Source organism: Echeneis naucrates, chromosome 3 (assembly GCF_900963305.1).
Source record: "Echeneis naucrates chromosome 3, fEcheNa1.1, whole genome shotgun sequence".
In the NCBI taxonomy this organism is placed as follows: Eukaryota; Metazoa; Chordata; class Actinopteri; order Carangiformes; family Echeneidae; genus Echeneis; species Echeneis naucrates.
In genome coordinates, this window is record NC_042513.1 from 17,887,287 (window position 1) to 17,901,994 (window position 14,708).

At 39.8% G+C, this 14,708-nt stretch overlaps 1 protein-coding gene across 1 annotated transcript in view; it reads left to right on the top strand.

Moving 5' to 3' along the window:
• The window catches only part of LOC115041216 (neural-cadherin), a 277,317-nt gene that overhangs the window by 58,755 nt on the left and 203,854 nt on the right, over positions 1-14,708 (top strand). The window contains exons 2-3 of the mRNA XM_029498542.1: positions 11,365-11,562; positions 12,886-13,111. Of these exons, the coding sequence (XP_029354402.1) occupies positions 11,365-11,562; positions 12,886-13,111 (424 nt within the window). The remainder of the gene's footprint in view (positions 1-11,364; positions 11,563-12,885; positions 13,112-14,708) is intronic.

The window sequence follows — 14,708 nt, forward strand, 5'->3', positions numbered from 1 at the left end:
GTCTGTATGTACACATGCCAAGTTGTGTATATGCCAGTTTTTGTATGGATGTGTTTGAGCCCAATATTGGCAGTGTGAAGATTTTCAATTATGAGTAGTTGTGCTGGAAGAATAGGCAGTGAAACTTTTGGCTAACCATTAGTGTCATTTGTAATTAGTGTAAGAACTAAAGCTTGATTTCCTCTCCGTGTTAGTCTCTCTCTCTCTCTGGCTCCCCCACCCCTTTCTCATTCCTTAGCTTAATTGGCATTTCCATGTAAAATGTGAAAAAGTCACTAAGACGGTGGCAGCTTTCCATTTACACAGATTATGGATGGAACAGTTAGCAGCAAAGGCCGCATAGCCCTTTGTAATCCTCACAGAGGACATTTAATTAACTGGCCTTCTTTGCTATTCTCCCTGTCTCTGGCTCTGTCTCTCCATTTCTTGGTCTTCCAGTCTCCTTCATCCTGTTTTGACCCTTTTGAAAAAGCTGTTACTACCAGTGGGGACCCCAATTTTGGTTCCCACTGTGACAGGAGTCCCCAGCAGCCGGTGTGTATTTGTGTCAAACTCCCTACCAGAATCTAAAAATCAGACAACCCACCCACATGCGCGCAAACACACACACACACACACACTGCAGGTGTTGTCAGGTATAATGAAACTCTGAGCCTGAAAGACTTGAATAGTTAGTGCTGCATGTTAATGCTAAATGAGAGACAGAGACAAAGCGTGTGTGGGGGGGTGTTGCTTCTTGTTGGGCAGTTAAATGAGGAGTTCCACACTGTGCCCTCAGTACTGTCAGCACAATATAGATCAGGAGGAGGAGAGAGAGATTGAAGAAATGAGGGAGGAGAGTTTGAAAGGTGCTGATTGGGGTCAGCGGAGGAGAGCGGAAAAAAACGGGCTGCAGTGTTTGATCCATCGGCTCTGAAACGGCTGTCTTCCTCAAGCTCATCACAGAGTTGGGTACACAGATGTGTGCATGCTCACTTTGACGCGAAGTAATACCCTAAACGTGCTTTAATCTCGAGCCATGTGCAGATTTATCAGGAACGCCTAACAGCAAGGATTCTCATGACTCTTTGTTTGGAAGTGATTAAGTGTTTTTTCAGGATTTTTACAGTTCAGCCTTCTTCCAAATTAAAACAAATCAAATCATGGACAGAAATGACATTAATACACACTTTGCCTTTGGCAGTTATTGCCAAATGCCCATTGTTAAGCCAACACCATGACTGTCACTGAATGGAGACATTTAGCTTCATTAAAATGCTCAAGTAGCCGACTGCTGAAATGACAGAACGTTTCGACAGGAACGCAGGGCAAAGTGTCAGCAAAGGTAGATCAGGCACTTAGTGTGCAGTGGTAGAAAGCAACTGGTGCAAAAAAAAAAAAACAAAAAAGCACACAGTAACATTCGGAAATCAACATCTGTGGATGTGAAGGGTTTCAGATGGGATACGAAGAAGAAAAATTGTTCACTCACCAACACAAACTGGTGTTTAGGAAAATGTGTGCTCATCTTACACAGGATTCTGACCATAAAGCAGTTTAGTTAAGTGAAGGGGAAATGAAATACAATGCCAAAAACAGAATGTTTGTCATTTCTATTTTCCCATTGTGAGCTGTTTCTTCTGCAGTCAATTGAATAAAATGGATGGAAGTGCATCAACGCAGCTTTGACATTTCACGTGCATTTTCCTGTTGCTGTGCATACACAGATTTTTACTTGCTTATTTTTTTTGGAAAAATATTTTTTTCCCTTTATCAGTAAACTTTTTTACTTATGCTTTCTATGCATCGTGAACCTGACTAGGAGAGGCTTGATGCACTGCTGCCATTTGAAAGCTGTTTACCATTTTATTTCAGTCCTTTAATGTTATCTGTCAAAGCATCCCTTTTCCTTTTCATCAAGACACATTTGAAACATGCTCACTTCTGTTCCAGCAGCTGTACGTCATCTGTCCCATGCTGTTCCGTTTCTGTGCCGATAGCTCGGCTGCTGCAGAGGTGGCTTTAGCATCTACTACAAAATGATACTAATGCGTTAAAAAGTGCCTGGATCAAACCTGTGGATGATTCTGCAGAGTCCTGCTGTTCCAGGTATCGCCTTAAAACTGAAATATTTCAGTCTAAAACTATTACATCTTATGTTTATGACACATGAAATTCACTCATTCATCCAGGGCTGACATAAAATTAATGATTTTTTTTATGATGCACTTTCACATAGATCATCATTTCTAAAGTTTGAACCTTTAAAACTTGAAAATGTGTCTCACATTTTACTTAACATGAATTACATATACATATATATACATATTCAGTTAGAGTTACTTTAAGCTGGTGTTGTGTTTATAAAAACAGAGAACAATATATTATATATCAGAAAAATGCACAAACATAAGCAGAGGGAGGGAGAAATACAATCTGGTGCTTCAAGATGTGCTGTTTCTGAAACAAGGATCTGGAGAAAAGCTACAGACAAAACATTAGACAACAGCCTAAATTTTTTATGAAGTTGGTACAAAGTAGGAGAATAATTGTCAAGTCATTAGCTTTTTCCTTTCAACTTCTGCCCAACTTGAAATGGCTTGTCTCCATCAACCCCACAGGGCACTAGGACAATTCTATCCCAACTCAAAATTCATTTTTGTTTTCTTGTTTGGTGAATAGTTGAGTGGAGTCCGCCAAATTCAAAACCTTCAAACACATAAGCGAGATAAGTTAGGTGCTGTACAAATTATAAAAACCTAAAACCAAAATTATTATCCAATCAATTTCCTTAGTGGAACATTTTTTACAGAAAAAGAGGAAAAACAATGACTGACTTTTTAAAAACTGTTTTAACTTTTCAGTTATTCAATTGTTTTAACTAAATTATTTTGACGTTTTTATAGTAACTTTAGTGTAACTTAAAATAGTTGCACATTATAAACAAAACCCAAATTGAAATACACGCAGTCACAGTTTGCATGGCTGACTGTCAACTATCTGTAAGTAATTCAGTAATACAAGAAGATACGTAAACAGTGTTTTTCAGTGATACCAGAGATCAGAGAGATACCAGAGAACCACAAGTTGAATATTGTCTTTTGCTTCTGTTGAGATGCATCAGAGTCCATTCCCAGTGTAGAGTGAGAGCTGTTTTCCTCACAGGTGTACTCCCTTCAGTGATGAACAGCCTCCTCTGCTGGAGGTGTATTTTGGGACGTAGTTGTTTATTGAAAGTGTGGAGGGTTTGAACTGAGAATGAGAATAACTGAACAACATGAACCTTCGGAAGCTCTGAGATTTTCCTCAGCAATAATACCAATTATACAAGTGAGAGGTTCTCAAGATGTCAGACAAAAAAAACACAATGGTCAACAAAATCAAATGAAGACTCACATACTCCAAAAAGAACATTTTTCTGCTGTGTTTAATCCCGTGGTGTTTATCCAGTCACACACATTCACTTTAACTGAGAATACAAACATTTGGGAAACCAGTGGCCACCACGCTCCAACAGCTGCCTCTTAAAGCTGTGGAAGTCATCTTATAAAGTGCAGTTTCAGCTTCCATACATGGCTGTACATGCATCTAATGTTGCAATATTGCAGCTGATCTCACAGTGGAGTCTGAGTCAAGACACTTTGTCTCTGAGGCAGATTATTCAGAATATACTCTAAGCTAAAAATATGTGTTTTCAGAAAAGCCTGATAAAACTGCTCCGCCTTTTTCAGAGATTGGCTGTTGTTGTGAAAGAGATAATCTAAATGTCTGGGCAGGGCTCAGCAGGGTGGACAGTTCGCTCTCTCTCAGATCAAACAGCTGTAGACAGTGTCTGTGTCTCTGTCTCTGCGTCTCTCTTTCTGCTTATATTAATTGATGGTGTATTATTTATATTAATTGTTCGGTGGTGGAGAAATGGAAGGAGAGGTGTGAGCACATACAGTCCAGTTCATTGAATGAGTCTAAAGCTCATCTCCCCCACCTGCAGCAAGAAGCCCTGCACAAGAATCAGAGCTGCCTGAAAGTAATCGTTGTGCTTATTTGATGTGGGGTTGTGTGAGGTACTTATCTCTAGTCACTGTGTTACCTGCAGCAGATTGGGATCAGTTTGCTGCCAGTTTAGAGAAGCAGCAGGAAGCCAAGTGAGTGAGCTGCTGAGGATGGGGAGATGTACAAAAAGGGTTATATCGACTACAAGGAAATTCATTATTATTTAAAATATTTTCGCTCTTCCTTTCATTAAATGGCCCAATCCTTTGGAACTAAATGTTTTCCATAGTTGAACTACTTTATTCCTACACATCTATGTTTCACTCTGTCAAATCTTGCCAAGCCCAACTTTCACTTAAACATCTACACAGCAAATTTGAAATCGCTAATTTAACTCCCTCACAGTTAAAATTAACACTGACCTAGTGTTTATGACCTAGAGTTAAATTAACACTGAGATTGAGATAATCAACACTTTCACAGTGTTACTTAACAAACTCTGATGGTGTAAAATATTGGCACCAATATGGACAATTTTAGATTTATTAACATTACAATAGTGTTATTTTAAACTCTTAACTGTGCAACATTTTGACCCCAATATTTGACCCCAGTTTATTTTTAATCAACACTATGATGTTATGACTGTTATGACACTGATGTAAAATGTATTCTTAATTAATATTTAATGTGCTGCTGATACAGCATATATAGACCACTGGTATTAGCAGTTAAAATGTACATGAAAAATGACTGTATCAAAATATTTATTTTCCATTAACAAGGAAAATTACTGATGGCCTGAGCTGCACGGATCTTTTGTCTTCTGTTTCTAGAGGGCGGAAGTGGCAGGATATGCAGGATTTGCTTACCTGAAGGCTGAGAACATTTGTTGGGGCTCTTATGGTCCTGTTGATTGCTCGTGCTACAAATCAAAATAGTCAATGTTTTGCATATGTGTATATGCATAAGCAAAAGAGTAACATGTGCATCAGCGTTATCTTAACATTTGAATTAAAACACACAAATAATCATAAAAATTGATTGATTGAATTGATGAAATTTAGAATGTTTTTTTTTGTTGTTTGTTTAACGGATTTGTGCCTTGTCATGTGCCTGGATGTGAAAACCACACCTGCAGGTGTTGGATACCGTTAACTCTGTAAAAGCAAACATGGTGTGAAGGCAGACACACTGACCACTTTATTAGGTACACCTGTTCAACTGCTCATAAATGCTAATATCTACTCAGCCGATCTCACAGCAGCAACTCAATGCCTTTAGACATGTAGACATGGTCAGGACAGTCTTGTTCTTCAAACTGAGCACCAGAATGAGAAAGAAGGACGTGTGAAACTGAGAGAAAGTCAACAGTAGTTGAAGTAGCTGTTCATTGAAACTGGAAGCAAATGGGCTGCAGTAGAAGAAGACGACAGTACAGTACAGACTCTAGAACAAGGAGCGGGGGCTCAGTTCAAGAAAACCTGGTCTGATGAGTCTCAGTTGCTGCTACTGCACTCAGGTGGTAGACTCTAAATTCAGCTTAAACAGCATCCCACCTTGTATCAGCCTTCATGCTGGTGGTGGCAGAATAATGCTGTGGGAGATATTTTACTCTGCACAGTTTGGGGCCCTTTGTACCAGTTGAGCACGTTTTAAACACCTCAGCCTTTTGTATTATTGCCGCTGACCGTGTCTGTGACTTTATGATCACAGTGTACCAACCTTTGATGGTTACTTGCAACATGCCTCAAAGCTCAGCTCATCACTGACTGGTTCCTTGGACATGACAGAGATGGAACAAAATCTCTGAGTTTTCAGCACCTTTTTAAATTTCTGCCTAATTAAAGTTGTACCTAATGAAGTGGCTTCTAGGGGTATATCAAAGTTACCTCAGCTTTATAAAATGATCAATAGAAGTGATCTTTCATGCAAAAGATGTTGGAGTGGTGAGGGGAACACAAAGTGCCCAAAGATGTTTACCAGATTTACTTTTTCAGTTTTACCGTCAGGAATGCTGGGAAATAAACATTTTGCAATAAAGTTAAATGTTGTTTAGAGGTTTTTCTCAGTCCTCCATTTGTTGACCTTACGTTCTGGTTTTAAATGGGCTTGAGAGCTTATGTATAACCAGAAGCAGTGGCGGAATGCTTTGTTCAAAGCTTTCCGCAATGACGTTAAAGTTCAGCTCATAAGAGGCTTTACAACTTTACAGACTATCATATGTCAGGGAGGGAACCCAGCGATGACAATTACTGTACAGAAAAAAAAAAGATAAACTATTCCACCAACATGTTAACGTGCCTCAGTCAGCTGGGTGTATTTTAGCTCTTTCTGTCTCTTTACAACCTCTGCAATGCATCCTGACAAAGATGTTGTTTTCATTGGTGAAGACTATCAGTGTCAACATGATATACTTGGGGAAATTTAAAACAAAGTGCTGTCTCATCATTGCTCTTTGAGTAGCAAATGGAAAGAATTTCATTTTAATCAAAAAACTGCAGAGGAGGTGGCCTGCAAATATACTGTACGCTAGATCAGAGATGGCAGTTTGTGATTCACTTAGCAGAATATGCTCCAAGGAAGTAAAAGCCACAAGATATGATGTTGATCTTCCTTCAAAGCATCATATATGGCAATCTGATGATTAGTTTACTTACCCAAGTAGCAAATAACTATGTTCATCCCACCTTCTAGTTTGTGACATTCAGTTTGGAAGCTTTGTGTCCGTCATTGAGCAAATTGTTTTTTAAAACCAGAAGAATCCTAATTTGCAGGAAACGGTGTTAGCTACTTTAGGAAAATGTTCCCTTTATATTTGAAACATTTTTACCATTTTTTTGCATCAAACTGCCTTTTTCTTTGGAACTGCATTTTTTAATAGTTGAATGACTGTACTCCTACACACAGGTACACATTTGCTTAGCATTTTTCTTCCAATGTGACGGTGTGTATTGAGTTTTGGACAGTTTGTCAGATGAAAAAAGATGTTGGAAGACACTATCTCAAAGACACTATTGAGTTCTGTCTAGCTGGTTCAGTCTGTGTTGTCGCTTCCTGTTTTATTTTGAAGTCTGGGTTCTGTCATGTCGCCCATTGCTTTACTTCCTGGTTGTGCTCTCATGTTGATTGCCTTCTGTGCCCTAATGTGGTTCACCTGTGTCTTGTTTAGTTCACTTGGTATTCAAGTCCTGTTTTCTGTTTAGTCCGTGTCAGATCCTTGTCGCTTGTGATATTGTCTCTCTGTCTGTCTCTCTACCTGTCTGCCTGTCCCTTGGACAGTGTCTCTCTGCCCGTGTCCCTGCAGGAAACTCTGTCTGTCTCCCTGTCGTCCCTGAACCTCTGTTATTGTGGTTTTTTACAATTAAAATGCACTTTCATCTCAACCTGGTTCCTGGCTCCTGCATTTGGGTTCTCATTCCCACACCACCACCCTCCACACAACACCAACACCCCTGACAGAAGGATCTGACACGGACTAAACAGAAAACAGGACTTGAATACCAAGTGAACTAAACAAGACACAGGTGAACCACACTAGGGCACAGAAGGCAATCAACATGAGCACAACCAGGAAGTAAAGCAACGGGCAACATGACAGAACCCAGACTTCAAAATAAAACAGGAAGCAACAACACAGACCGAACCAGCTAGACAGAACTCAGAAAATGACAAAACCGTGAAACTAAAGCCACACCGAACTCAAACCCCAACAGTGAAACCAAAACCATGACACTGACCCCATAACTAAATTGGTGCGGTACTGATAAATGTTTTTGTAGAGTGCCAGTTTGTGTTGTGATGAAATCTAACAGGTATTTATTCATATTTGAAATGCTGGAAAAATTGAAATGTGGAGGCTTGTGGAAAAAAAAAGGAATAAATAATAAACCAGCACTTTTTGGGCTAAAGACTCTAAGATGACACTGACATTTGCATTAATGGAATAGCAGAGTTATCACTAATTTTGCTGTTCCCTCTGTGCTTGTCTTATTATGACAATTAAAATGCTTGCTGTCAATAGAAAAAAATGTTTTTGGAAACTTGATCCATCCTTGTTCGTAGGATGGCCTCTCATTGGATTTTGGGACTCTACCTATACTCTAATTGTATATGGTAACAAGTGCTCTGCAAAAAATACATATTTAATAACACTTGGATTTCAGCTATTCGGGGCAAATGAGGTCTGTGGCCGTGAAAAAAAAAAAAACTTATGTAGCACTATTAGTTGTTGTTGGTCTCACTTTGTCAATGCATTGTGACATATCATTACATTTAGTGAGAAAGCATTGGTGGGATGACAATAGCGTCAAGCTGTAACTCCCTATTGTCCTTCATTAGACACTAATCCACTGATGATCATTATTAATGAGAAGTGAGTGTGTGTGTGTGTGTGTGTGGCAGAAAGATGCATTTTGGCATGGTGCTGTGTATATTAGCCCAGTGATTTATTATCTGGGTAATGCCCTCCCTTTTTCCCCAAAGCTGCATTGTCCCTTTGCCAATTAATTCGGAATCTGTTACGACCACAGGGAGGAAGGGAGGGAGGGAGAGAGAGGGAGGGACAGAGTCAGTGAGAGAGAATACAGAGAGAGCAAAATGATCAACAAATACATTTTTTTCAATCCCAGACTTAAGTGGTGTGTTTTTGTTTTCGTTTCTTTGTACTATGTGCCTGGTTAATTCTGCTTCTACGTTTTTTTGATGTCCATTTATGCTTTTCCTTGTAATGTTCCCTTGCTCCCACTCTGCTCTAATGCCATTGATTTATGCAATTGCTTGCTTTGTCTCAGTCTTTCTCTGTTCTTCAGCTTGGACTCAGTACTTTTCCATTCACCTGCCGCTGCCTCACTCTGCCACCCCCTCACCAGCTTACTCCTCACACCGGTCTTCACTCACCTGATCACCCACCTGCAGCTCATCTCCACCAATTTAGCCATGTTTATATAGACTCTAGCCTCACAACTCTTGTTCTAAGCCCTGGTACAAGACTTGCCAGCACTCATTTCTGGACTGTCTCCCTGTTGCCAACCCTGACCGTCCCTGACCACAATTCAAGCCACTGTGTCTGCATCTTGTCTTCCTGCACTGAGGTCAAGGAAGCATCTATTGCTCTGATCTGCTCCCCTGTTCTGGTTACACCTCCACATAAGGGACCCCTGAACTCATCCACGAAATCTGGGCGTTCCTTTGGTTCCAGCTTAGCCTCCATCTGTATGTTTTTCTGCAGTGGTTGCTAATAAAGGTCATTACAACTGTCCATTGCTGTTTGTGCAGCATTTGGGTTTGTAAACAACCCTGTTCCATGCTTCTTTTTTTTCTTTTTCTAATTCTTCCATCTTACACTTTCTGTTGGTCTGCTGTTTCTATAACAACCACAGGGTAATTTTTTTGGCCTCTGCATTTCACTCTTAATCCTGTTCACGTGACACTCAACTCTTTTTCTACAGCTTTATCTTGCTGTGCTCTCTGAATACTTTTCTTCATGTCCTGCTCTCCTCTTTCTATCCCTTCATTTACTGTACACTCACATTCATAAGGCCTTTTCCTAATCTCCCTAATTGAATTTGTTTTTATGGCCATACAAAGTGGAAAATGCAGATCGAGTTCCTCATGTGGACCTGCTGTTCAAGCCACAGCAGATAAAAGTGGGTAAATTACAGAGATAACATTCCATTGAAGAACTATTACATTTAAAAGCCAGACAGGTTTTTTTGGGTTTAGTTTTTTCTTTTTTTTTTTTTTCCCCCCAACAGGTACCAGAAGTGACTGACAAGGGGAGCAATCCTCCAGCTTGAGCCCTGAAATTGCTCCTGCTTCCCTGCTGTGACAAGCTAACACCGCTGTGCAGAATTGTGTGTGTATTTGAGTGTGCTCTGATGTGGTCTGTGTGGAGTCTTAGTATGTTTTACCGGTGTCAATATGATTGCTGTTTACCATTGGTGCAGCAAGGGCACCTCTTCAGGCAGATGACAGTTGAATTGAATCCTGTAACAGAATAAGAGCAGCTGAGAAGAAAATGACTGTATGAGCATGTACTCTCTTTGTCTATTTTTTGCCTGTTTATGTATTCTTTTTGGCTTTTTTTTTTTTTTTTTTGTATTGAGATTTTAACACCACCGCCCCACACACACACCCCCACAGCTCTTCTGTCTGGATACTTCCGCTATGCATAATCATTGGCTTGAATTCTCACTGTAATGGACTGGTTTTCATCTTATTGTAAGGCCTTTAACAGGTGGAGTATTCATCATTAATAGGAGAGCTAAGGTGCACTGGTGCTCTGCTTTGTTTAGTTGGCAGCCGATCTGGAGCAGCCCACAATGTACAGGCCTTCAACCAGTGATTACTTTCTGTGTCAATTATTTACTCCATGACTATGTTACTGTATTTGAGTGGCCCATGAAATATTAAGACATAATGAAAAACATCCATTGTGATTTCTAATATGGTCCAAAGAGAGATCTTCAATTTGTTTATTTTGCCCAACTGACAATGACTCTGTTTCTTCCGTGCATTGTTTGCACCTTATTTTGTGAACTGTTACATATTCTTCCTTTTCTTTTGCACGTTGTACATGTTAGAATATGTCTCCACATGCGGCAGTGACAGCTCATGGTTGGATCTCATTTCCCTACTCTATATGCAAATAAACACGAGCATTTCTGTTTATTCTATTCTATCATCTATTCATTTCATTTCTGTTTGTAAAGGCCGAATACATTGTTTTTCGTTGATTTAGTTTTTTTTTGTTTAGCCTCTTGGACCATGACAGATGGGTCTCTTGTCAGTGTATGTGTGTGTGTGAGAGAGGGAGAGAGCGAGAGCAGAGCAAGGAGGATTTCGGCAAATTAATGCAGCACTACAATGGGATAAGGTTTTAGCCATTTTAAATCGTGAAAGTGAGAAATGTAAAAAAGCTTCACTAATTAGACTGCGGCGGCGGATGTAGAGTAAGCAGTCCTTTAATGTTCCCTGGAACACTTTTGCATTCATGCTGCTAAAACAATAACTCCTCTGAATGCGGCCCTGGTGATTGGATCATGCTGCAACTGTAATGCATCTTGGGTGGATTCACACCAACTTAAAACAGTCTTTTTGTTTGTTTGTTTGTTTTTTTTTATTAATAATTTGTATAACTTAGTGAGGACTCATCCATGTTCTGTTGAGAAGGAGAACTAGAACATGTGATGTTATATTAAGCTCACTAAGGCAGCTGAAAGCTGTGTTTCTGAACACACTGAACAATGATATTTTGTTCTGCACAATCAAAATAAATTTCTTTACTTTTACTTCAGATTAACGTTTATAACCCATCAAACATGGAATCTATGTTAAAGCTGGTTTGATGAAGTCTTGCTGAAGTGCTTTCTTCTCCTTGTCTTCCTTCCCCAGGTCCAGAGTGGTACTTGGTCAGAGTGGAGTTGACTGTGACCGATGTAAATGACAATGTCCCAGAATGGAGCATGGTTCCTGCCCCCTACCTGGCGGTGGTTTCACCTGAGGCCCCTGCAGGCTCACTGGTCTACAAACTCCACGCCCAGGATGGAGACGAAGGCAACAATGGTGAAGTGGAGTACTTCCTGTCTGACGGCAAGTTATTTATTCTTCCTTTCCCCTATGTGTCCAATAGATTAACAATGATATATATATGAAGAAAGGGTAAAACTTAAATTCTAAATCCCAGATTTGAGGTTTAGGCAGATGGGTGAGTCTCAGGACCATGGTACTGTGCTTCAATGGAGCAGAGTGAACCCATAACCACGTAAAAGGTGTTGACACAGGACCTATCTTTTCTAAACATTTCAGAGGATGTAGAATCAAGCCTCTCCTTTAAATCTGAATCCACTGAGCCACTAAAAGTTCATCTTGTTTCCAGAGGGAATGTAAGTCATTTCGATATATACACGTCAAATGATTGCTTTTCTTATCGTGTGCCATGTAATGTTTCTTCTGGCCATTTTGGAATCTGGTAAACTGCAGCCTATAAAGAGACATTCCTCCAGTTTCCCCATGAGGATTGACAAACAATGAACTGACAAGAGAAATTAGATAAAAGAAAAAATAGTAACATCGATCTTAGTTCTTTGACCGGACTTTTCATTGGTTTGACTCAATGTTTCACCCATTAAAGGTTTAATCCAAACTCCTGCTGTGCTATTGTTGTTTCAATATGGAGCATTTGGTTTAGAGATTGCAAGATAGAAGTCCTTCTCACGTGGAGCTAACTTGAATGCAGTATATTTTCGGATGAAAGACTTATTAAAAGACCCTGCTATATTACGTACAGGCTGTGAAGACTGGCGCATGGTCAACACATTTACTGTATTTGTGACAGCTTCTGAAAAGCAGTGGGATTTACACCCCCACCTTGCCTTGTGGAGCCTTTGCACTGGTTGACTCTGAGCTGTAAATGAGAGACTATTCTACATCCAAGCTGTTATGTGTCCTGCCAGTCTTTACTCTAAGCAGGAAACACTTCTTCGTGTCAACTCACAGGAAGTCTAAAATAAAGAGAAAAAGATCAGCGATGATTAACCCCTTCATCATGACACAATCTGCTGCTTTGTCTGTAGATTATACTACACTTACAATTACTGTTGTGCTAGGATCTATAATTGAATTACAGCTACAACTGCAGTGTTCTCTCATCACTACATACCTGCCTGTATCTCGTTTTTTTCTTCAAATCACTTCTTCCAATAATATGCCTCACCAACACATTGGCTTACCTATTATACATGAAAAGTTATTTTTTGCTCAGCTTTTCTTCAGTTTATGTTTTACTGTCATCCTGTATTTTTATTCCAACACCTTTGATCTCTTGGTAGCCTATATCATGTCCAACCAACCTGATCATTTCTCTTCTCTTTATGTGTCATCAAACATTAGCAAACCTATCTCTATTATCTGCAGGGGGTGATGGTCGTTTTGAAGTCGACAGGAAGAACGGCCAGGTTCGAACCACAGGGCTGCCTCTGCAGCAGGACAGGGAGTACCTGCTCACCGTGGTGGCGGCCGACCGACTGGGCAGCCGCAGTGCCCCTGCTGTGGTCTCTGTGGTGGCTGGAGACCGGCCCCCGCAGTTCACAAACTCGTCCTTCACTATTGCCATACCAGAGAACACCCCTGAAGGACAGCCGTGAGTTCACACACAGAAACAGAAAAATAAAGGCTGATTTTTTTTCTTTATCCGAATGTCAGAGCTGGACAACACCGGAAATGATTTGTACACTTCACACACTCCCAAACATGTGCACAAGGAAATTTTTATTTGGCGTAGTCACTCTGCCACAGACCTCATTAATCTCAAGTGAGATGAGCATTAGATTTACTTTGACCAAAGTATGATGATGAATTCATCATACATTTTTGATGTGCACACATAATATTTCTTCTCTGAATAATACTACTTCACATTTGACTTCCAAATAAAGTGGATTCCAATACTATAAGTACGATACATTTCTGCTTGTATGATATTATATTCAGCACATGAGTAAACACGTGGCCTTCAAGTATTTATTTGCACACACATTTGAAGTGTTTCATAGTAAAGATTTAATTAGGAATGCAGTGGCAGGTGTATGGACACTCTTTACTACACTTCATATGAGACCATTGTACATCAATGTGATATGTATAAAGATTTGTGTCACATGCCTGTACGACATCAACCGTTACACTGTGTGGGCCCGTGCACACACACTAAAATTTTATTACAGTGATGCAGTTATGAATAGTGTCCTTTAGTTGGTCTCATTATCTCCCTCCGGCCTCCTTGGTGTAACTGACACACTTGGCAAACCAGTAAGTGGACATTCCAGTCTATTGTTGACATCATGGAAATTGTGTAAAGGTCAGACAGCACGTCCAATAAATTTGAAGCACCAACTCAGCTCAGTGTTTTATGACAATAAGATTGACACTGTCAGTGAACTCAGTGCTACTCTGGTGGACAATATGTGCTTGACTGTTTTGTACAATGCTGTTTTATACCCTTCATTTCATTTTACTCTTAGACGTGTTAGTTTGCCCTTTTTTTTTTATCTGGCCTTTGTCCACACCACTTGACCTTAATGCGCCCTATTGAGGTATTAGAGATAGGCCAATGATCCTGAGGAGTTCCTTGAATTGTAACGATTTCAGTGATGCTATTCAGTTTGTTTTCCTTTTAGTGCAACTGAGTGGCTCTTTTGACAGTGCATGTACAACAAAAACTTACTGCAGCAACTGAGGCTTAAATCCGACCTGCGATGCCCTCCCCATTATCACACTCTCATGGTAATAACCAGAGTAAAGGCAAGCTAAAGGCCAAATAATCAAATGGTTTTTTTGTGTGTTTTTTCTTGAAACATATTATTAATTGCAATTGAAAGCAATTTCAAAAGGAAAAGTCGATGCAACAATGTAAAACACCATTGCCCTGTGAGCCTGAAAGAACATTGGCCATACTTAGAATATTTTAAACAAAACCTTGCATAAATTTGCCGTGGCATATTAGTTAATAATTAGTCTTATGGAATGACCTCTATATATAATAATGTACTATACAAATAAATTAACCCTAGCTTTCCAAACCTACGTCGCGGTATAAATATGTACATACTTTGGTTTTCCCTTGTTTTCCCCTTGCATATTACAATATATTCTACTCAAAAGGATATTTCCTCCATCTAACTATGTAAAAGTAGACAGAATCTACCACAACTAGGTACTGTAATTTCCAGACTATAGAG